General features: G+C 46.5%; 2 protein-coding genes across 7 annotated transcripts in view; both read right to left on the reverse strand.

Annotated features, from left to right (window-relative positions):
- The window catches only part of gmds (GDP-mannose 4,6-dehydratase), a 29,853-nt gene extending 27,723 nt beyond the window's left edge, over window positions 1–2,130 (reverse strand). The window contains exon 1 of one of the 2 annotated variants that reach the window (XM_037249493.1): window positions 1,917–2,130. In XM_037249493.1, the coding sequence (XP_037105388.1) occupies window positions 1,917–2,015 (99 nt within the window). In that variant the 5' untranslated portion in view covers window positions 2,016–2,130. The remainder of the gene's footprint in view (window positions 1–1,916) is intronic. The other variant, XM_037249492.1, reaches the window with a different exon arrangement.
- A 1,633-nt stretch (window positions 2,131–3,763) lies between these two features.
- Window positions 3,764–22,858, reverse strand: mylk4b (myosin light chain kinase family, member 4b). Of its 5 annotated transcripts, none has more exons than XM_037249358.1 (14): window positions 22,778–22,858; window positions 16,109–16,343; window positions 6,583–6,655; window positions 6,106–6,421; window positions 5,818–6,032; window positions 5,653–5,758; window positions 5,448–5,541; window positions 5,248–5,357; window positions 5,029–5,170; window positions 4,895–4,965; window positions 4,701–4,829; window positions 4,393–4,624; window positions 4,178–4,226; window positions 3,764–4,106 (listed from the first exon to the last, which is right to left on the reverse strand). In XM_037249358.1, exons 2-13 carry the CDS (start codon window positions 16,304–16,306, stop codon window positions 4,182–4,184), a joined length of 1,731 nt encoding a protein of 576 aa, XP_037105253.1. In that variant the 5' UTR covers window positions 16,307–16,343; window positions 22,778–22,858; the 3' UTR covers window positions 3,764–4,106; window positions 4,178–4,181. The 5 variants fall into 5 exon arrangements, with proteins under 5 accessions (XP_037105253.1, XP_037105252.1, XP_037105251.1 ...); XM_037249357.1 differs by lacking the exon at window positions 22,778–22,858 and adding an exon at window positions 18,697–19,278; XM_037249356.1 differs by lacking the exon at window positions 22,778–22,858 and adding an exon at window positions 18,697–19,277 and having other exon boundaries at window positions 16,109–16,525.
- Window positions 22,859–23,072: the final 214 nt, after the last annotated feature.

Here is a 23,072-nt window from a genome sequence, read left to right on the forward strand (position 1 = left end):
ATCGACGACGTGTCAAAACATAACGCAAGTCAAACTGGATGCTTTTGTTTCAACAATCATACAAAATACATCATCAATACATCAATCTCGTGTTTAAAAGCAAAAAAGTGAGGGAGGTGTTTGATGAAATGAAGATACAATACTGATGGTTTGGTACCCCCTGCTGGTAAATGAACAAACTTCAAAAATGCCACTGAATGGCAATTCTGTGACTGATCTGTAATTATTGCAGTTGCACTAATCATGAAAAAGACCTAAGAAACAAAAAACTGGTATGTAGTGTTAATTTAACCCAGTTCAGGGAGTTGAAAGGTAACTCGGACTTAGTGTTGATGTAAATCGCTCAACGTTAATTAAACCCAGGTCATGGAGTTAAATAGTAACTGACAGTGTTAATGTAAATCGCTCAGTGTTAATTTAACCCAGGTCATGGAGTTAAAAGTAACTCTGGCATATCGTTAATGTAAATCGCTCATTGTTAATTTAACCTAGTTCATGGAGTTAAAAAGTAACTCTTGGCACAGTGTTAAATATTTAACTATTTTGAAACATTTTAATTTAACTCTGTAGAGTGTGGAGCTATATAAACCCTCCAAAAGTGTTAAAATTGACTCGGTGGGAGTTGATTCAACACTCCAGTTTTTGCTGTGCAGGTGGTCTTTCGTAACTCGCCGGCCCTCATGCCGTGATTTTGCGCTGACAGCTGACTCAAATGGATTCTGACATAACAGCACGCCACCTTCAGATTTATGGCCAATAGTTAGTCTCGTGAGTAAATTTATAACCACTGTGACCTCATGGCCCAGCAAGTCCCTTCTTCACATGATCAAGCCACTGGCATGCCGGTGTCCCGCTGCACAACAATATTATCGTCAATAAAAGCTAGTGTTGTTTGATGAACCTCACAAAGAGGTTATATAAAATAAAAGCACAGGTGGTCTCGTAGACTGCTGGGGAAAAATCTCACAAGATAGCAAAGGGACATTCACTGCAACATTGGACATGTCAGTGACACTGGCAACCATGCTCAGTCAAAAACATTGCTCAGAATACAAATATGCTTGACGTTTCGGGCGACCAAGTTCCATTCTGAGTATGTGCAAGGAAAAAGATTATGAAGCTGACAACTTAGTGATCCATGTTTACAGGCTGCGGTGTAACTTGCAGAACTACTTAATATGACCTTTGACCGCTGCCCACTCTGCTTCCATTACACTGTAATGGGGTCTCCAACACATGGGGTCTCCAAACTACGGCCCGCGGGCCACCTGCGGGCCGTAGTCCTATTAGCGCCCCCCCCCCCCCCCCCCCCCCCCGGAAGAGAAGCGAACACGCAGCGTTTGACGTCCCATTAGCACCCCCCACCCGGGAAGAGAAGCGAACGCCCAGCGTTTGACGTCCCATTAGCACCCACCCCCGAGAAGAGAAGCGAACGCGCAGCGTTTGACGTCCCATTAGCACCCCCTCCCCCACCCGGACACACCCGCCCCGGAAGAGAAGCGAAAAAAATATTAGCCCCCGGGACCCTTCACGTTAATAAATCTGGCCCTCCTTGCAAAGAGTTTGGAGACCCCTGCATTACAGCCTGGTCGTCCTGCAAGGAGGGATCCTTCCATTTGCGGTCCCTTGTCAAGGTTTCTTATTTTTGCCCAGTTGGGGTTTTGTGAGTTTTGCTTTGCCCTCAGGGGATGTCGAGAATAACTGTCAACTGTGGCCATGTGAAACCCTTTGAGACATGTTCGTGACTAAAGGCAACATAAATAAAATTGACTCGACTTGACCTTTGCAGCGCCGCAGCATTGGGGAGTTGTTCGTTTCCCTTGATATCAAGTTGCTCTGGCTTCAAACCATGTTCACGCTTCATTTGATTCTAAACGCCGATGGCGCTGCTGGTTACGAGCGTTGACGGACGGTACCTGACCAGTGATGCCGGTGATGAGCGCAGTTTTCCTTTTCTTCGTGGCGTCTCCCGTCACATCGAAGCAGTTGGCTGCAGGTTCGGAACTCTGAGACATTTTTATCTGACTGGATTTGTGCCACCAAAGCGACTGCCACCGACTGTTTGTTTTGTGTGCACGGCGTTACCTCGACACTTGCCGTCACGGAAAGCAGAAACAAATTGTACGTAGCAGGAAGTTAAGTAGATTGATCCAATGGGAGGAGAGCAGACAAGAACGTCGCCATCAAGAGGGGCGAGTTGTTTGAAACACTGGAGCTTTCATAACAGCGACAACTGCAGGATGGACTTGACATTACATTTGCGCGTGTGTTTTAGTATTCTGTTTTTTTTTTCATTGAAGCAATATAACGGTGCATTGTCGAGTGATATTTCAGATACGTAACGTTCATAATCTAATTTTAACTATTAATAACGTTACGTGAATAAAATAATGTATATTTCAATATCAACACACCATCAGTGTACTTTGTGCTTTATTTAGTCTATATTCATTAACTCAGAAAACAAATTATAACATGAAATAACCAAACATTATTCCAACTTTCAGAGCTTTTCAGTTCAAAATGGAACAATTGTGATAAACAGTCCATCACACAAAGATGCAGTAGAGAATCTGAACAAGGCCACCCAATAACAGTAACAACATTAAGAGACATCAAACGAGCAAGGAGCTGGGACGTCCATCCCGAAAAGAAATATCCTCAGCGTGAGCCAAACGTTCTTCTTCTTCTGGCTTCTTATTGATCGCAGGCAGACCGTGATGATCGTGCGCAGATGAAGGCGGGTGGGTGGGCTGCAAACTCTGTTGGCTCAACATTTGATCAAATACTCACTAAATGTGCACAAATGACAGAAATTGTGCACTTCAAGTACAATCTGGTGGCAATCCAGGCAATAAATGAACATCAAAATCAGCACTGGTCAGAAACATGAAACATTCATAGGTAGTCTTGTGTAGTATTTGGAAGCCTTCATGGAAGGTGAGGTGAGGCGGGGCAACCTACTCCAGACTAGCAAAGCAAAAGTAAAACTAAAGCAAAGGTCAGCCAGCAGCATGACAGCAAGCCGCAAGAAAAGTGGACAACAGTTAATTGTTGGTTGACATATTTTCATTTCTGTGCAATGCAAATGTAATATACAGTTTGAATGTGTTCAACGAGATGCGTTTGCATGTTATTCACAAATACAACCTTTCATAAGACTTGTACGTAAAAGAACGAAATGTGTATTCTCCAAAATATAACGCTTGACTACATTAGTAGCATTCAAAAAGTTGTTGGAAAAAACAAAAAGTGCCACGCATGCAAGAAAGCAGTCAAACATTTCTTGTTGAAAATGGTATCATCCAAAAGTCATCATCTTTCATTTCGTCGCTGTCATTGAAATCCAATTGATGCGTTGTAAAATGCGATCCTCTAGCACAGGGGTCTCAAACTCCAGTCCTCGGGGGCCGCATTCCTACATGTTTTCCAAGTTTCCCTCGTTAAACACACCTGATTCAATTATCAGGCTCCTGCAGAACGTGAGGATGAACTGATCATTTGAATCAGGTGTATTTAACGAGGGAAACTTGGAAAACATGTAGGAATGCGGCCCCCGAGGACTGGAGTTTGAGACCCCTGCTCGAGCACAAAACCAATCGTGAGTCAAGCGGCCACGATTTGAGCTCGAGCCCAAATACCCACCGTGCGATGACGACGTGGAAATTAGCCACTTTTGTATTTGTAAGTCAGAAAAGAAAGCAATGTAATTTCCCTGTTGGAAGTGATGTGAATTTCCTAACAGCCCGGGGGGGAAAAAATCACCCCAAGTCCCAAAATTCAGCAACTGTTCCTGTTTCCCATTATATTTTCAATTTGAGCCAAGCAATTTGTTTTGCGCTGCCGAGTCACAAATTTGCAGAGTCACGTTGATAGTGATGTCAGAGCTCACTTTTGGCTGTGACATTCTACGAGACAGTCTGCAATTTGTATCCCCGAAGATAAGACTGCCCCATTTGTCGACTCCAGAGGAAAGCAAAGCGCAGCTGCACCGAGCAAGCCCGCTCGGTGGTGAGTCGCCGTCCAGGTAGAGAGAGCGGCATTGGTCCGGTGAGGGGCGCCGGGGCCCCGCATTGTTGAAAAGGAAGGCGTGCTTGGTGCCTTTCCTGAAAAGGAAACAGAATGAGAAGGTCGCCATGAAAACAAAACTTGTGTGGAGAACAGGACGAAGCCTCACCCGTTTAGCACGTTGGAGAGGGCGGTCGTGTGGAACCACACTTGCTTTTCTGCAATCAGAGGGGAGGACACCAATTACAACACTGGAAACCTTTCTTGGTTTCTGTCACAGTCACTTTCTCCTACTTTTTGGCCACAAAGCAAAGCCAGTCGAGAGCGAGGCGGCGTGCCACTCCAAAATGTCAGCACGAGGCCATCCGCTCGATTGCCTCTCACCTTCAGATGTAACTTGTAGTGCAGACTTTGGTCTGCCAGCCAGGCGTGCCTGAGAGCTTCTGTGGCGCTCATTCTCCAGCTTTTGCTCTTCACCAGCAAGCGTGTGATGAAGTCTTTGGCCTCTTCAGAAACATCTGTGAACTCTTCTTCCTCAAAGTTCCACTGACAGGCCAGGATGTTGTTTAGCGTCTCGTTATCGTCATCCCCGAGGAAAGGAGACAAGCCGCTGAGTCTGAACGCAACAAAGACAAGCAAGAGTGAGCGAGATGCTCGCGGGGATGAAAACGAAGCGGCGGGTGGGAACTCACAGCATATACATGATGACCCCGAGGCTCCACATGTCGGTGGGGAAGGAAACAAACTCGTAGTTGATGACTTCAGGTGCCAAAAATTCAGGCGTTCCAAAGTTGACCTTCAGCTTCTCTCGAGGTTTATATCTGTCCGAGGCACACATTGCAATAACACAAAAACGACGGGACAGAAGATTCGAGAAAGCCTTTACCTCCGGGCTAGGCCAAAATCTATGATTTTGATCTTGTTTGTCGCTCTGCTGACACAAAGAATGTTCTCTGGCTGAAACAAAAGAGAGGACGCAAATCAGGTTTTGCCAGCTGGAGAGGTGCTGGACATGCTCACCTTGAGGTCAAGATGGAGGATGTACATTCTGTGCATGTACTGCAGCCCCTCGCAAATTTGCCGTATGAAGAGCACCGTGTCAAACTCGCTAAGGTTACATTCCTCGTCGATGATGCGGTCAAACAGCTCTCCGCCCTCGACGCTGAGGCGGGAGAACGCGCGTTGCAGTTGTGACGATGGACCACACCACACGGGGGCGTGAAATGCGTCTGGACTTACTACTCCATGACCAGGATGATGTCATGACGAGACTCGAAGGCCGCGTAGAGCTGGATGAGGTTGCAGTGGTTGAGCTGGTTCATCACCTGGATCTCGTTCCTCACCACATCCTGAAACAAAGTGCTGATTTGGCTTCCCAAATTCAAAAGCGGTGCTAAAATCATTCGCTTAGATGGCTCTGTCTCCTCTGCATACTGCACCTTTTCCTTTTGGCTCCTGGCCTTGATGATCTTGGCAGCCAATGTGAGGCCAGACGAGGTCTCCACACACTTGTGGACCTGGCCAAAGCGCCCCCTGGCGGAAGAGAGGATACCATTTCATGTCGAGACCACTCAGTGGGTACGGGAGGGGGATTATTTGTCTCAGGTACAAACACGTCGGATGAAGACGCGCGGCATGGCTCACCCTCCCAGGACCTCGTCTCTGTTGATGGAGTAGTAGGTGGCGATTTGGTGAGGTTTGGGAGTCACAATGCGATGATCGAAAGGTGCCGCCGGCGGTGGGCTAGAGTCTGACAAGAACCAAACAAGGTTGCCAACGTCCATCAAATTGTGACAACTCCGCTCTCACCTATGAAGAATTCCTCTGTCGCGTCTGACAGCTGCTTGCTGTTGCTCTCCGCATCCGAGTGGCTGCGTTGTGACTTGTCCGTCTCGGCTGCAACTCCGTCGGCCTTTTCATCTTTCCCGCCTTCCACCCGACTCTTCTTCGGGTCGTCTTTGGCCACTTCTTCTTCAGTGACGCGACGTTTGCTGCAGGCGGCCGCATCACCGACGTCGTCGGAGCTATAAATAAGGCGCGACTCGTTATTTGTGGACGATGTGATGACTGCGGAAGTCACGCTCCGTCTTGAAATACCCGTCTTGCTTCACGGTGGAAGTCTTGCCGGTGTCACAAGAAAGGTCCGCTTGCAATGTTCTCCGATTGCCTTCATCTCGCTCATCGGCGCTCGCCTCTGGACCGAGACCCAACGATGCAATCTCTGCTTCCGCGTCTTCCTCAGAGCCCGAGTCTTCGAAGACATCCTCGCTCTCTTTATCAGATTCACTGGCAATCGACTCAACGAGTCTTCCACTTGCGCCGTCCTCTGCCTCATTGCTGCCGTGATAATGGTCAAAGTTCTTTTGGTTGAGTTTCGCCACCTGCTCAGGAAGCACTGGCGCAGCCGATGACTCTTGAGGAACAACAAAGGGAAATTGGATTGAATTTCAGTTTGACCTTTTCAATTTCTAAACTTTTAATTTAATTGTGTGAATTGCTCTCTTCTAACACCGATTGGGCAATTTGACGTTCCCAAGAATGTCTCTGCGTGCTGCTGGTGAATCAAGGGGCTACCTGAAGTTTCCAGGGACCTCCTCTTCTTCTGACCTTTGAGGTTGACTTTGCCTTTCTCTTTGTCGTCCTTTCCCTTGTGGAAGGCAGAAACGACAATTCAGCACGACCATCTCAAATATTCATCAGCATCACGTCATGTCATTGAGCAAATAATGATGAAATATCTTCCTGAATGTAAATGCAGTTTAGAACAAGATGCAAGAAGGCAGAAAGCATATCCCCTTCTGAAGGGAACAGTATGGAAGGAAGAAATGTTGTCCGTGTTTCGGGCAGCGACGGCTTCAGTCTCAAGCATTTACTGACGCGAGGAAGAACAACAGGTACGCGTCGCGCTGATAAAGGACCTATTTTGGCTGAGGCGACCGGTCTGACTTGAATCACTGACACTCTGCCACACAAGTGGGGGCAGCACTTAACATTGCAAACAATAGGGGAACAACGCAACCAAATATCCGCGCGCGGGGAGACGTGATGCTCAGCAAGCATTCCAAACCTTTGACATTTTACTTCCAAATCAAAGAGTTAAATCATGTTCTGTAAATTTCAACGGGTTACAAAGCTGCAGTGGCAATATATTTCACATAGCGCACATGAGGGCAACATTGGAGAAGTTCTCATGAGGGAGCCTCATCAACAAGGAACAAGGTTGCAAATCAATGTCCATGTTAGTGTTTTGAAAAGAAAGTAAATTGATAGATGCTAGCTGTTTGAGCGCAATGCTACCATGATAAAAAAAAAAAAAAAGTTGGATCGTTTTTTTCTGATCATCTTGGTCAGACTCAGAGGGGTGCGATATTCAAATCTCCTCTCCTGGTAAAAAGGTCCATCTGCAATGACACCACGATGATCCAAAGAGGCCCTAAGCTCACCTTGCGTTTGGCTTGGCCGGCCGCTTTCCGAAAGAGCAAGCCCAGCAGCCGAGAGCGCCTCGCCAGCTCGCCAATGTAGCGGATCACCTGGTGGGTGCCCTCCACCACTTTTTGCAGCGCCTCCAACCTGCGTCCCTGACCCTCCATTTGCTCACAGAGCCTCTCCACCACTGCCCACAGCCGCCCAAAGACCACCGCCACCTCGGAGCCTCGGATGAATCCCGGGTGGGCATCGCAGAGGCCCCCCTCGCTCTTTGGCGCCCGAATTGGATTCATCCCTCTCACGTCCTGGGACAAAACGTCCAGTCGGGTCAGGACAGCATGCTGCGTGCTAAGCAAGCGCTCCATCTGAGAGGTCAAGGCGTCCATGCGGCTCTCGATGCAGCGTAGGGAAGCATGGGAACAAGAGGAAGACGCTTGGGACTGCTCTAATCCGTTGAGCGAGGCTCTTCTCCCAGCAGACTTCTGGCCATGAAGAGGCTTGAGGTCATACATTTTGGCTAAAGAGCTGACCAAGGTGGAGTTCATGACTGATGGGCCGTTTACCTCTTCACAGGGAGAAAACAAAACCGCTCGTTGATAAAGTCCTGCCACTCATCAATGAACAAGAAGAGCAAGTAGCGGGTGAAGAATGAGCTGGCCCACAAGACGCCACTTCTGAGCGGAGTTTGGAAAAGAGCAAACGGCCCGCCTCCAAATGATAAAGCGCAGCCCCAAAGGGTGGGTGGTCAGCGATAACAGTGGAAGGTTGGAGCGGCCAATCGGGGATTGACGGGGGCTTGTGGGGAGCTGTTGGAGAGGATCGCTATCTGACATTTGAGATGCCTCAAAGGTGTTAGAATCTCAGGAATTTGCGACCGACACTCGCCCGGATTCTAAGAAAGTAATAAAAGCTCATCAAAAACAACAATGACAACTTGGTGAGATTTGGAAGATGGAACTCTACATTCAAAGTTGATGAGCAAAGGGAAGGTGGTGGGGGGGGCAAGTGTGGACCGGACCACAAAACCACAACAGGCCACTAGACCGGTGTCACAATATTTGGTAAGTCTGGCTTTCATCTCTGAAATCTTGTATTTGTTAGGAGAGGGAACCAGAATCTCTGCATGCCAACATGCCCTCAGCATGACGCACAGCCATTGTCATCGTCCTGGACCAAAATAATACGGTGCAAGCACATTAGGTTTTGGATCAGAGCTTTCATTTAGGACCAGTCAAGTTGGAGACTCACATGTAAGCTGCGCCATTTTTAAAACATGAGCAGTAGATCGATATTTGTGGTCAATGAGTTAAGGTCTCACGAAGCTATTGTGGTGGCAAACAACCGCTTGAAATGAAAATGGCATTCGAGTGCTTATATGCGCCATTATCATTAATGTCCTCCTTGAAAGGCCAAGTGTGATTCTAATTTCTAAGATGGTGGGTTTTTTTCCGCGGCATCACAGGGGTGCCAAGTATGTGGCAATGGAAAGAAAGCCGCACATTGTTATCTCTTTGGCCGCACCTGCTTTCATTTAATCAGTCGAAAGTTATGCGTCGCCGCCGACTGATGACAGTCTCTATCGGCCTTGATTACCGTGCGACTTTTTCCACCGTGGACACGGATGGACATCGAAAAGTTCCACAAAAGGACCCGAGGTGTGACATCTGTAGTGTGTGTATTTACAATGTGGGGTTTGAGATTGTGGCTGTCATTCGTCAGTGCCTGTGAATACATTGCATAAGATGCTCAAGCATGCCTCGTGCCTTGAAAATAGACATCCGCAGAGCAACTTCCCCAAGTTGTCAAGTTTGTCGCTGGTTGTCACCATTACGTAAGTGCATGACAACTGGATTGTGGATCTATGATGTCCTTGCCACACCACACAATGCGTGTTAAGCCTAATGCCCGAAAACCTTCACACGCAGACAGAGACACGCACACCCAGCGCCGCTTAGCAACAAAATCCAGCTGAGGATCCAATGTCGTGGTACATCTTAAATTAGTAGTGTCTAGGTGTGAATAGCTACCTATGTTCATCATTTGTCTCTCTAGCAATGCCACAAATATATTTGAAATACATCTTTGAACACAACCCTACAAATTCAAACTGTACAGATCAATCCATCTATCTATCTATGTCTCATTGCGTTCACTTTCTGATGGCAGTTATTGAAGGTTGTGCGCACTCTCGGTGTTGTACCACCAGATGGCAGTCAAGACTTGAAATACTTGACATGCTCCTGGTACGCATTTTGGCCATCTGATACGAGAGAACGCCAAACACGCGCACACAGTCGCACGCACGCACAAACACTAATATAAATATAAATAGGTTTGGTGTGCTCACATAGCAGTCGCGGCTTACTCAATTATCATAATTCGGTGCGTGGTGACGTCAAAGGCAGCGCACGCTAAAAGGGGCATGCACGGTAGCAAATGGGACCCGAACGTTCGTTAATCATAAGGATCCTCTTTATTGGCCAAGTATGTCAAAGGACACAAGGAATTTGTCTCCCAACGGTGCATGCTGTCTATTAGGTTGAATTAACGAGTATACAGTGCCTTGCGAAAGTATTCGGCCCCCTTGAACCTTTCAACATTTCGCGACATTTCAGGCTTCAAACATAAAGATATAAAAGTTACATTTTTTGTCAAGAATCAACAACAAGTGGGACACAATCGTGAAGTGGAACAAAATTTATTGGATAATTTAAACTTTTTTAACAAATAAAAAACTGAAAAGTGGGGCGTGCAATATTATTCGGCCCCCTTGCGCTAATACTTTGTAGCGCCACCTTTTGCTGCAATTACAGCTGCAAGTCACTTGGGGTATGTCTCTATCAGTTTTGCACATCGAGAGACTGGAATTCTTGCCCGTTCTTCCTTGCAAAACAGCTCGAGCTCAGTGAGGTTGGATGGAGAGCGTTTGTGAACAGCAGTCTTCAGCTCTTTCCACAGAGTCTCGATTGGATTCAGGTCTGGACTTTGACTTGGCCATTCTAACACCTGGATACGTCTATTTGTGAACCATTCCATTGTAGATTTGGCTTTATGTTTTGGATCATTGTCCTGTTGGAAGATACATCTCCGTCCCAGTCTCAGGTCTTTTGCAGACTCCAACAGGTTTTCTTCCAGAATGGTCCTGTATTTGGCTCCATCCATTTTCCCATCAATTTTAGCCATCTTCCCTGTCCCTGCTGAAGAAAAGCAGGCTCAAACCATGATGCTGCCACCACCATGTTTGACAGTGGGGATGGTGTGTTCAGGGTGATGAGCTGTGTTGCTTTTACGCCAAACATATCGTTTTGCATTGTGGCCAAAAAGTTCGATTTTGGTTTCATCTGACCAGAGCACCTTCTTCCACGTTTGGTGTGTCTCCCAGGTGGCTTGTGGCAAACTTTAAACGTGACTTTTTATGGATATCTTTGAGAAATGGCTTTCTTCTTGCCACTCTTCCATAAAGGCCAGATTTGTGCAGTGCACGACTGATTGTTGTCCTATGGACAGACTCTCCCACCTCAGCTGTAGTTATCTGCAGTTCATCCAGAGTGATCATGGGCCTCTTGGCTGCATCTCTTTGTTTGAGATGAAAGTTTGGAGGGACGGCCGGGTCTTGGTAGATTTGCAGTGGTCTGATACTCCTTCCATTTCAATATAATTGCTTGCACAGTGCTCCTTGAGATGTTTCAAGCTTGGGAAATCTTTTTGTATCCAAATCCGGCTTTAAACTTCTCCACAACAGTATCTCGGACCTGCCTGGTGTGTTCCTTTGTCTTCATGGTTCTCTCTGCGCTTTAAACAGAACCCTGAGACTATCAAAGAGCAGGTGCATTTATACGGAGACTTGATTACACACAGGTGCATTCTATTTATCATCATCAGTCATTTAGGACAACATTGGATCATTCAAAGCTCCTCACTGAACTTCTGGAGTGAGTTTGCTGCACTGAAAGTAAAGGGGCCGAATAATATTGCACGCCCCACTTTTCAGTTTTTTATTTGTTAAAAAAGTTTAAATTATCCAATAAATTACGTTCCACTTCACGATTGTGTCCCACTTGTTGATTCTTGACAAAAAATTAAAATTTTATATCTTTATGTTTGAAGCCTGAAATGTGGCGAAATGTTGAAAGGTTCAAGGGGGCCGAATACTTTCGCAAGGCACTGTAGGTTGCAATGGAGAGCTTGTGAGTGACAAGGCTCAACGCACACAAGGGATTCGAGGTGAGTTCAGCGCTCATGTGGGATGGCTGTAATGATACGATATTTTGGAGCCGGTACTGTATGTGCTGGCGACGTGTACAGTACATAGGTCAAAATGATCCCGGCATCTTGAGTTTCTTGACACGTCAAAGTTTTTTGACCCCTCTCACTGGGATATTTTTTGATCCGCTGACAGCTCTGACTCAGTTAAATGTCCAAATTTATTGATCTCAAATAACTAGATGAACCCGTTTGATTTCATTATTGAAATCATGGTTGCACTGCAATGTGTTCTGAAGCGCTGCTTGCGAAAGATGCATCAATATTGTGGCAGTAATGAGTTATGCAAAGTATTGAAAGTGGACACCAGTCAACAAGCCCGCGCGAGAGTCGAGCGAAAGCCAGCCATTCCCCGAGAGAAGAGCCCAACTCGGCTGACTTGGGAGAAGAGGCGGGGAACTCGCTGGACTGGTCACCCGGCAATTGAAGGGCACCAACAAACAACCCTTTGAATTCACCCCAAAGGACAATTCGTAACTAGAATTTGCAATTTCTGTAGAAATTGTGTGTGAAGGCGAAGGGGCTTAATAAAACTTTGGGGAATGGTACAGAATGATGTTTAAAGTTGGAACGAGTTGAATCGGTCACAAAATGGAGAAATTAGAACGGAAAGAGGCAATTTTGTAAAATTTTGCGTGAATTCTAAAGCTGAAAATTTTGAATTTTTGGTAAGTGGGAAGTTTTGGAATAGGTAGGCTTGAGATGAACAGTTAAACGTTGAAACAGGTTGAATTGGTAAAAAGAAACAGAAATTAGAAGGACAAAACTAAATTCTGCGGAAATTTTAAAAGTGAAAAGATGAATTTTTTTTAATCGTGAGAAGTTTAGTAAGCCATACTTTGGAATCCTAAACTTGAAACCAGTTGAATCAGACAAATTTGTAAAACTGAGAGCAGATGTTGAATGGCCCATAGAGAATGAATGGGGGGAAAAACGTGCGCCAAAATGTTTTTAAATTTGGAACAAAATGAGAACTACAGGTTCAAAACCCATACTTTGGAATGTAAAAGCTGAAACGGGTTGAATCGGACAAAAATTAAATTAGTTAGAGCAGATGTTGAACGGCCCATGGAGAATGAATGGGAGAAAAAGTTAAATTTTGGGAAAAACCATGCCAAATTTTTTTGAAACAAAACTGCAACCCTCACTTTGGAATTCTAAAGTTGAAACCAGTTGAATGGGACAAAATTGTTAAAGTTAGAGCAGATGTTGAATTTGTGCAAGGAAAAAAATTGAAAGCCCTTAATGGCATGAATATCTGGAATACGTGTAAAGTGAAATGAGGTGCATTTGATCAATTATGTGAAAGAAAATGAGAAATGTTGAATGTGCCATTAAGAATGAATGGTAAAATTTTGGCGAGAAATTTCTCGAAAATCGTCAATATTTGGAATGGAAAAACATACAAGCACGCTTGGCGTGAATATTTGGAATAAGTGAAAAGTGGAATGAGGTGAATCGGATGAATTATGTGGAAGTAGTTAAGCGTCAAAAAAGTGGGTGGAAAAGCAATAACGTGAAGGCCTTCGCACAATGATGAACCAAAGTTAGAAACATGTTTTGGGGATGCGGGCGGAATATTGACTATCTGGACAAGCACAAGAACAATATGAGAAACTCCATGCAGACATGGCAATGGACGTTTTTGTTTCTTCACGGCATTATCGCTAATCATCATGGGTGGCCTCTCCACTGGCATATCAACCTTCCCTGGCCTTCATCCTAGCAGACACTATTCTATCTCAGGAACCTTCCTGAACACCAATTGCAACCTGCTCGGCTCAGTTTCATCAACTCCTAACCACACTTGCCGTTGCTCTGCCCCGTTGAGCTCAAGTATTTCAAGTCGTCCGTTGACGCTATGCGGTCTCCGTGTCGCCTCACTCCTCCTTCCTTCACGCACACACATCTATTGTGTCTTAGTTGGAAGCATCATCGCTGGCCTTTTCAGTGCATGTTTTCAGCGCCCTTCTAAATGTTTCTCCAGCTCATCCTGGCTTTCACCGCCGATCGCAATGTTATCTGCAAACAAAGCTCATCCATCATTACTGCAAAGTGGAAGGGGCCTAGAGCGGATCCCTATTGCAGTCCCACTTCCACCTTAGGCTCTTCTGCCACACAGAAAGCAGCCCTCATCGGCGTTCTGCGACCCTCAAGTTTGAGCTTGACGTACACACTGCAGCTCCTTCTGACATTCTCTGGACTTCTTAAGACAAATCATACGTTTGGCATTCTCTTCCTTGGCATGTATCCAAACTGTTGTTAGCAAATACTCACACCTAGCTAACATTGCTCTTTCCAAGAAGTCAGTTGCGTGGCCCATCCACATGATTCCTCGACAGTTCCCGCAACTCTGCACATGGCCCTCGGTCTTGAAAACAGATACCCCAGGACACTTTTCCTCCATTCCTTTAGCATTACGTCACCCTCGCAAATTCTATGAACCAAACGTGATTCAATGGAACAATTACAAGGTGCACGTATCAGCACTGTTGTAGCGTTTATGAGTAGATTGCTTCGATTGTATCACTGGCGCAAAGGTGTAACATTTGTCAGATGATGCATTTCATTTGCTCTTTGCTGCTGTGGACATGTTTGCATTGCACAGAGGGCAGAGACTTCATCTGCGTGCTGCGGCTGGAGTCGTGCGAGGTGACACAATTTAGATGTCACAGCCAGTGACATGCATGTGACATTTGCGTTTCCACAGACGAGCTGTCTGGAGTGCACCCAAAACAAATTGGTTCACTTTTGCGCTCATTATTTTGTTGTTGTTGAGCAAGCGACGGGTCGCCTCATTGGTAAAAAAGGAGTTTGTTTTTTGCTTGTTGAGCTCAAGATGGCATCTAGGCACGGGATCATGAGATACATTTGATCACCTCTGAGCCGGTTACTTGTCGACGCCATGTTCAATACGACAGAAATGCTGATCTGAGGCTCGTGCGTATGGACAACATTAGTTCGTTAATGCCGCAGCATGGAAACGGACCCGTTTCTTTCACCTGTCTGTCCGCTGGTCGGGTCCTCCCCTTCTTTTTGATGGCAAATAATGTCCACAGCCTCTGCAGCGTGAGGAAAGTGGCCACCAGGCACACGCTTCCGAGTAGCCAGAGGTCTTTATCCCTTCGGGAGCTCTCCATGATGGAACGCTTCCTCTTTCTGGCCGTCCTACCTTGACTGCTAAACTCTCGGCCGTCTGCCCTGAGCTGCGGGCAGCGGACAAGAAATGACTGACATGGGACTGGAACGCAGGCCTCCGGCAGTCTTAATTCCTCTCGTCTCGCTCACAACAGACTTGAAAAAGAACAAGGGTCGGCTCAAAGACAAACCTAGCCGTTGGCCCTCTCGGCAGCTTCCTCGCTACCTCCCACTCGTCAACCTAAAAGGAGAGCACGCCGAGACGGGAATGGGACAGGTGGTGTTCAGTTCGGGGTGTCAGTGCGAATCAGATGCCTGCTATCCTTTAACTTCAGACACAGCACTTGGTAGTTGCGTGCTCCAAAATATATTTACCAACAAGTGCTTCAGAGCCTCCTTTGCTCAGTTGAGGCAAACTGAACATGGACAGTCAAAGCTCCTCCATCGCAGGGGTTGCGCAAAAAGTCAAAGCTGCAATATAGCCTCCCTCAGCCTGTTTTCACAGCACTTATTTGGAAGGTCTTTTAACACATTTTAAAATAGAACAGACACAATCAAACACATTTCACATATTTACAGTGAACCAAAATATTCAGTCAGTCTAACAGTGTACCCATCCCTGGCAAATCCTGTTTTGCCAAGCTTAACTTATTATCTCAAAGTACACATCAATAATTATGCCCGAACACATTCTTCATAAAATGAATTGACAGTCTGTAAACATAAAACACAGGATAGTCGAGGACTAAGACAGCTTCAGTACAAATGAGGCTCACACTCCCCATTTCCTCTTCTTTTAAAATGTACAATGTCATGCACAATACTGCAATGCCATCGATTGGCCAAATGTGGAACTACGCTCCCCAAATAAACAAATAAATAAATAAAGTGAGATAACAGGACAAAAAAATTCTGTGAATCTAGACTTGTGATGGTAGTGAGGTTTCCTGTAGTGCAACAAACCTTTGTATCCAGTGTGCGTGCGTGGGTGCATGTGCGTGTGTGTGAGTGTGTGCGTGCGTGTGTGCGTGTGCGTGCGTGTGTGTGCGCACGCTTGTGTGGATGTCAGTGGGGAGGGACATAAAACATTTTTGAGAAGCCCGAGAGCTCTCCCTAGTGGGCGTTTTGCATTCCCGCAAGGGTTTTGTGCTAACGGGTATCTGATGTCATTACAAGGCCTGCAGCCTCCCCAAACAAGTTTGCGTGAACCCAAAATATCACAAGTTGTGTTTTGTGTAGTGCATGTCCGTTGTCCCGTTTGCGGCTTGCCTACCTGCAGTTCCATGTGTTTGAGTTCCCAGAAGCAGCGCATGGTGCCCACCTTCTCCAGGTGTCGGTAGAAGGCCAGGCGGCCAAAACGAAGGCTGTTGCTGCGGTTGCGGATGGCCTTCAGTCCTTCCATCTTCTCCACAATGGGCGACATGGGGATAGGCGGTGGTACCGCTGACGTTGGCACTTTGCCGTTCTTCATTCCAGCGGGCTCATGACAAGGAAGCTTCCTGTCTGGCCTGCAACAACAACACGTGTTTAGCAACCTACATTTTAAGTGTGCTAATGAGATAGAATCATAATTTGCATGATTTTTAACTGGAGTTGACTTAGATATGTCAAATAGTGCCACCATGTCAAAGGATTAGACCAAAATGTGGACAGCGCTTTGATTCATTCCACCGGTGGGGAGCGGCATGACATATAAAAGGGGAGCGATGAGATGTGGAAATCCAGCCCGACGCCTGCGCGGGACAGCTGGCTTTCAGCTCTACCTGTTGAGCCTCTGGGGGGCTTCATGGAAGATTACCAAGGATATTTTTACCTCCAGAATGCCTGTGCTTTACAATTAGCCAGTCTGTCGTTTCACAACAGCGTGTGCGTGTGCGTGCGCGTGTGCGTGCGCGCGTGAGCAGGCAACGCAGACGGTCTGCAGCAGCCAGGGCTGTCCTCCAGCTCCAGGGGATTTCTCAAGCTCGGATTTCAACTCTAAAACCAAGGGTGGCCTGAATTGGACAGCTGGTATCGCTGCTAGTGGCGGCTCTTTAACTTTTATGATTTACAACGCGGATTCCAAACACGTGAACACAAACATACAACAAATGTTTGTTTGTATGATGCACTTTCAATTAAGAGCGCCATGAAGACATCTTTTTCTTTTGTGATCTTTGGTCATGAGCTTTGGCGGAGCCAGAAATGATATGAGAAAGCGGCAAGCAACCTTCAAAAATAGAGCAAAAATGTGGTCGGGATGAAGCTTGGGGGTTTCTCGTCCTCCAAAGTGTCTGATCAAAGTGTGGATGAACACTTCTGACACAATTCGGCTGAGACAATCGGATGAGTGGACATTTGCATCATAAATAATGTCGTACAATTCCCAATCCAGCCAAAAATAAAAAGCCAATCACTTCAACTTCAGAAGTATTTGAGCAGCCGAGTGGTGACTTTCATGGCTGACTTTGACACACAACAGCTGGCCTGGCAAAAAAATGCCTTCAAGAGTTGGCGTTTTGAGGCATCGGCCCGTGCCATACCTTCCAAAGCGGTGTTGACAGCCAACAGCTCGTGAAAGCCCAAATGCATCGACCAGTATGGCTGATCCCGGGTCAAGTTGCTTTAAAGAGCTTTATTTTTGGTACGCCCGAGCACACGAAGAAGTCATGCAGGTCAAATGGAAAAGCTCCATCAGCGAAGAAGCGCTTTGGTCCCAAAGAGCCGCCGCGAGGCTTGTTGCCAGGCAATCGGGCTAGGTAGGCGGCTTTTCATGGCGGCCGCATCGACTGGTCGCAAGGAATCGCGCAGAGGTGGAGGAAAAGGAATTGTGCTGGGGGGTCTACTCTGCGCGGGGCACGCTCTCCCAGTGGCGTCCGATGTCCTTGTTTTGGAGTGGCATGGAAACGGCTATCAAAGCCTGGGAATGCGGCTGAGGTGTTGGAGCATGTGTGTTTGGATAGAATAGAACACAGCGTCATGGCTCAGACGGACGCTGACACTCAGAGTGGACAAAAAAGACAACACAGACAGACACAGGGAGAAGAGGAGAAGCTGTTCAACAACAAAAAGACCCCTTATCACCAAAATAAACATGTTGCCTGGCTGACATAATGATCTGGACAAATTCCCTCGTCACAAGCTCCCAGCCAGTTGACTTCAGCCGGCAGCCAATTAAGCAGCCGTCGGCATCGTCGCTGAGCTGTGTTCGTGGCAAGTCGCCCAGCCGAGGAGCCAAATTGTGTTGGGCCAGCCCGTAACGGGGTGGCTGAAAAATGAACTCCGCTTGGGTGTTTTTCAGCGTGCGCAGACGGATGGCGCGTTGAGCGCACGCTCCAATTTGTGTGACATTTTCAGCGCCCGCAGCCGCTCGGGTCCTTCACACAGTCACAACTCTGCAAGATGGTGTAACTGTAGAACTTCCACTCAATGTGCTTTTCCATGTCGTCAAGAACAAAGCCAAGATCTTATTTTAGTGCACAGCAGAGAAACACAGTTGCGCTCTTTTTTTTGTGCTATGCCAGTATTATGATGAATCATAATCATCATTGATGATGATGATGATGATTTTCTTTCCAGCATTTGATTTCCAGCCACTTTTTATATTTGTCTCAACCACTACTTTCCAAAAGATAGAGGACGAAAATAACGTCAAGAAATAGAGCAAGCCTACTTGATGAGGTGTCCATCCTAAATGCAAAGATGCACAATGTGTGCAAAACGGCTTGATATGTTGCACCTTGCAGTGCATGTAATAAATACCAGCGTCAGAATTTAAAACACGAGGATCCCACCAGAGTCCATTTGCACTGCATTTCTGCACAAGCTCTTACAACTGAGGACAAAAAAAAAAAAATGCAGTTTCAATTGTAAAGGACTGACCCTTCATAGCCGGGAACATTGGCGATCACCACGATCTTCTTTTCCTTTCCTCCCATGCTTCTCATGGACGTGGTAGAGGATCTCTCCCCAGGATCCCTGTCGAGCTCTGAAACGAGTTCCCAATCGTTCACAGTGATTCAAGATCGAGGTGTTTGTTCCGGTGAGAGCTTCGTTGGATCCGAGAGGAGAGCTCGATCCCAAAGTCGAGCTGCTAATGGCACTTCTGCGGGAGCCGCAGATGTCCTGGGATAAGCACGGATTGGGGGGGGGGGCGTCTGAGAGGAAGTGTTGCAGGGAACACGTCTTGTTATGAAGGAGCGCGCACTATGCCACAGCAGCGCCGAGTGTCTCCGAAACACGAGAGATGACAGCCAGCCGGCCAACCCACCGGCCAGTTAGGACCTCGGCCAACTCGAGACTGAAAAGCAGCAGACGCTTTGCTTTTGCTTTGTTTGGCTTTTTCAGAAGGCAGCATTGTTCGATCTCAGCTCTCGTAACCACACCGCCGCTGCTCTAATCTCACTTTGGGACTCGCCAAGGGCCTGCTCCTAGAATAGCAACAAAATCTAGAGAGGCTCTTGATAAATTCTCTTTGTTTGCTCGTTGTTTCTGTTTATGTCACGTTAGCATACCTATCGTTTAGCCCAGGGGTGGGCAAACCTTTTGACTTGCGGGCCGAATTGGGTTCTAAATTTTGACCGGGGGGCCGAACCAGGAGCAGATGGATGTAGTGTTTGTGTGAAGTAATATAAATGACATGTAAAGGTCATTGCATAAAAGGTTTTTACTTTTAGTAGATACTAAAGCATGGATATTAAAAAAAGCTTTTTGAAAACAAATGCATTTATTAACAGCATTAAAAAAATATTTCACCAAAAAACTACTATCAGTGATTCTTATTAAATACGACACTGTTATGATGAATAACATTTTCCATCACTTCAGCGCCTGCAGGTCAGATTTATGAAATATGTTTATCTAATGAGGCGAAATCACATCCAACGGCAAACATTCTGACCAAATACATCATCTTGAAGAATCAGTGAAAGAATACATCTAAATAAAGTAATAAAGAAATCAATAGTATTGTTGGTTTCCCTTTTTTGCTAGTGCATCATAGTCTGGAGTAAAATTTGTTGTGGTAATTCTTAGGATAGAGCCGAGGTGTCGGTCCGTTAACCTAGATCTGTGACGGGCTTTGTTGACGTTCATGTGGCTGAACGTCTTCTCACACACGTAGGTCGAGCCAAATTGTCCACTCTTTTTTTAAAATTCGGCACTCAGTGTCCACCTTTCTTTTCTTCGGGCCACTCATTTTAATGGAAGGATTCCAGGGGAAGGTTTGTGGGTGGCATTAGCGTAACACTGTATCTGAAAACTCAGCGCGCGAATTACGAGAATATTGACGTCACAGCCTACACTCGAAATTCGGCACTGATAGATGAAATTACTACGTACTACTGAGTGCGCACACGCACTTGTGAGTCTGCACCGAGCTTTCTGACACGGCTCCCGGGATTAATGCGCGGGCGGGCGCTTCCCCATCTACTGGGGAAACACAGTAATTGCAGGGAAAATGACCCCCAAAAAATTAATAATACAATTTATTCAGGTTTGGCGGGCCGGATTAAACGGCCCCGTGGGCCGGATGTGGCCCGCGGGCCGTAGTTTGCCCATGTCTGGTTTAGCCTGTTGTTGCTCGTTCATGTCTGTTCTTGGTGTTGGATTTTGTCGAATAAATTTCCCCCAAAATGCAATTTATACTCCGGAGCGACTTATATATGGTTTTTTTTCACGTTATTGTGCATTTTATGGCTAATGCGACCTATATTCCGGAGCAACTTTTAGTCCGAAAAATACGGTACATACGCACACATACGCAAGAAGCAGGATGACAGCGATTCATTAAGACACGCTGTCATCGAGCGGCAATCAGTGTAGCCCATAATTACAAAATTTTAAAGCAGAAGTACGGAAATGTACACTCCTTGTTTCCGAAACAAGACGTCATTCAGTTATTCATCTACGTAAATGCCAAGTTTCACCATGTGACATGAAATATTCCAGAATGTCATTGGAAAGTATGTGTCCAAGCATTTGTTGGTGTGTTTTCCTGGCGCTCCGTCCTGTTGTCGCAATGTGTTCCATGCGCTAATTGGCCAGAGCGGGGTCTGTTGCCGTTGGGTTTAAAAGTGCTTTACATCCCACCCGCTGCGTCGCCCCGACCAAATATCCATGCTCCACATTTGCTATATTTAGCTTCTACGCATCGAGATTGGGGCACGCAGGGGCCTATTGCAGGGGGGCAGGTGGAAAAACATTTTCAACACCTTACAGCGTGTCCTTTGTATGCAGCTGAAGAGACTCATGGAAAGGCGTGGCGTGCCACACTCGGCGGACTGTGGAGGGTACCCGTGTTTGCCAAAAAGGGATGGTGGGGTGCTCAGGCATTCCTCATCCCATACTGTGCCTGCAGCACAAGAGAAAGCTATTGCTTTCAAAAAATGTCAAAGTAGACAAAAATGATGTTTGGCGTTTTTAAAAAAATATATATTTTAATTCGAACAGAATGATCTTTTAGGCTCGGCTCACCTTGTATTGGATCGTATCGAGGAAGAGGTCGGCCGGCAAAGCTGGGCTTTGCGCTGCCAGCCGTCATTGTTGTGGAACAATCTGCTCATCACGTTTGCATTTTTCCACAATAGCACCTTATTGAGAGCACTGTTCCCCGCGGGGCCTCTCATGTGCCAGCTGTCGGGGTTTAGGGATCAAACCTTTTATTTGTTTTGTAGTTTGGAGAAGCGGATGGCACACGGTTTCAGCGAGCGTAAAAGCATTTGGAGGCTCGCGGCCGGCGTGACAAAGACGATTAAAAACAAGCACACGAGCAGGGGCCGAACAGTGGCTGCCGGTGCGCGTTATCTCGCACTCGTAAAAAAGACGATAAGGGAGTCTCCCTCTGAACATTCCCAGAGAAGTGTGCTGCCAACAGAACACGCCGTTTTAGATGTCAACAAACGTTGACTTCTTCTAGATGGTGCCTCCATGGCTGAATTAACTCAAAAAGCATCCTTCAATCTTTTGAAAGACTTAAATGACTGCAATCTGGTGGAGGGGGGGGGTGTCTGTGATCACATCAAACAATAGCAAACCCCACGATTGAGGAATGACAGCAGAACATGCCCGATACATGCCAAGCATGTGCAGGTGTTTATTTTGGGCTGGACGGATCCAAATCGAATGCTGCTAGGCTACGCTACGTTTGCTGTTTGTATCCTCATGTGAACTACTGCCACAAGATGCTGCCTAACGCTCTGTGTCCCGTCCTCTCTCCCGCCCTCGACACGATCCGCTGTCCAAGCGGTATTATGTTTGCCTCGGGAACCTCGTCAACTCCAGGACAGCAATGAAAGCGAGACCTGTTATTGGACACCTGGAACAGACTCGCCGCTTAGGGCCCTTCGTCGCCCATCGATGAGTGCTGCAAATGGAGAAGGCTTCGTGAAGGTCTCAAGTTAATGTGTACAAAAGCGGATAACAGAGATGGATAACAGGTTGTTACTACTTATCTCAACAAGGTCATTCAGAGAGCACACAGCTCTACGGTACTCATCAATCAAGCAATGAACGCCACCCATTCCGACGTATGGTATCCGTCCTTCTTGGCAGACTTTCAAGGAAAACTTTGTGAGCACGGCTACACAATGCTGCTGCTGCTTATGAAAGCGACATCGGCGGTGCAAAGGTCGCCATAAATCAGAGCTGTTGATCACGGTTGCCGAGGCTACGCTGTAAGCCAGCTGGCGTGACGAGCTGAAATCCGCACCATAAATCACACGGAACACACCTTTGCAAACAAGAACCTGTTTTCCTGGCAAAAGCCCGCCAGACCGCACGCATTTGTCGTCCATAAATCAATCGGCATTTCGACATCTCCACTCAATTGACATCCTCGTCTCTAAATGCAGTGGCGATACATGACAAAGTACAACCGCAGAATTTTGTGACAAAGTTATGTCGAGTTCTCGGGGCTACGTGTACTTGACTTGAGCAATTGCATTTGTCATGACTTTGTACTTAGTCCCTCTTGTTGTCCGTCTTCAAGAAAATGATTTGCGGTGGATGTGCTCAGTCGTCGTCATGAAGCAGTTCTCTATCCCATCTGAAAAACACACAAGTGAGATGTATTAGCTGCATTAGAATTCAAAGTGTGTTGTCTACAATATGAGCGAAGCCACATGAGTGCTATGAGTAGTGAGTAGTTTTGCCACCTCTGTCTCAATGTACACAAATCAAACTGCTCGGTGTGTGTGTATTTTCAATAAGTCAGCTATGATGGGTGTGTTGGACTGTGTTGGTTAGACTGACAAAACAAA

This window comes from Syngnathus acus, chromosome 4 (assembly GCF_901709675.1).
Source record: "Syngnathus acus chromosome 4, fSynAcu1.2, whole genome shotgun sequence".
Lineage (NCBI taxonomy): Eukaryota > Metazoa > Chordata > Actinopteri > Syngnathiformes > Syngnathidae > Syngnathus > Syngnathus acus.

Bases quoted from the DNA above. Each gene is read 5' to 3' on its own strand.
- mylk4b (XM_037249355.1), bottom strand. From the start codon at position 7,979: ATGAACTCCACCTTGGTCAGCTCTTTAGCCAAAATGTATGACCTCAAG. The intron at 4,625-4,700 runs GTGAGTTCCCAC...TGTTGCGTTCAG, and splicing joins GGGGTCATCATGTATATGCT to ACTCAGCGGCTTGTCTCCTT. The intron at 4,227-4,392 runs GTGAGAGGCAAT...CTCTGATTGCAG, and splicing joins ACTACAAGTTACATCTGAAG to AAAAGCAAGTGTGGTTCCAC.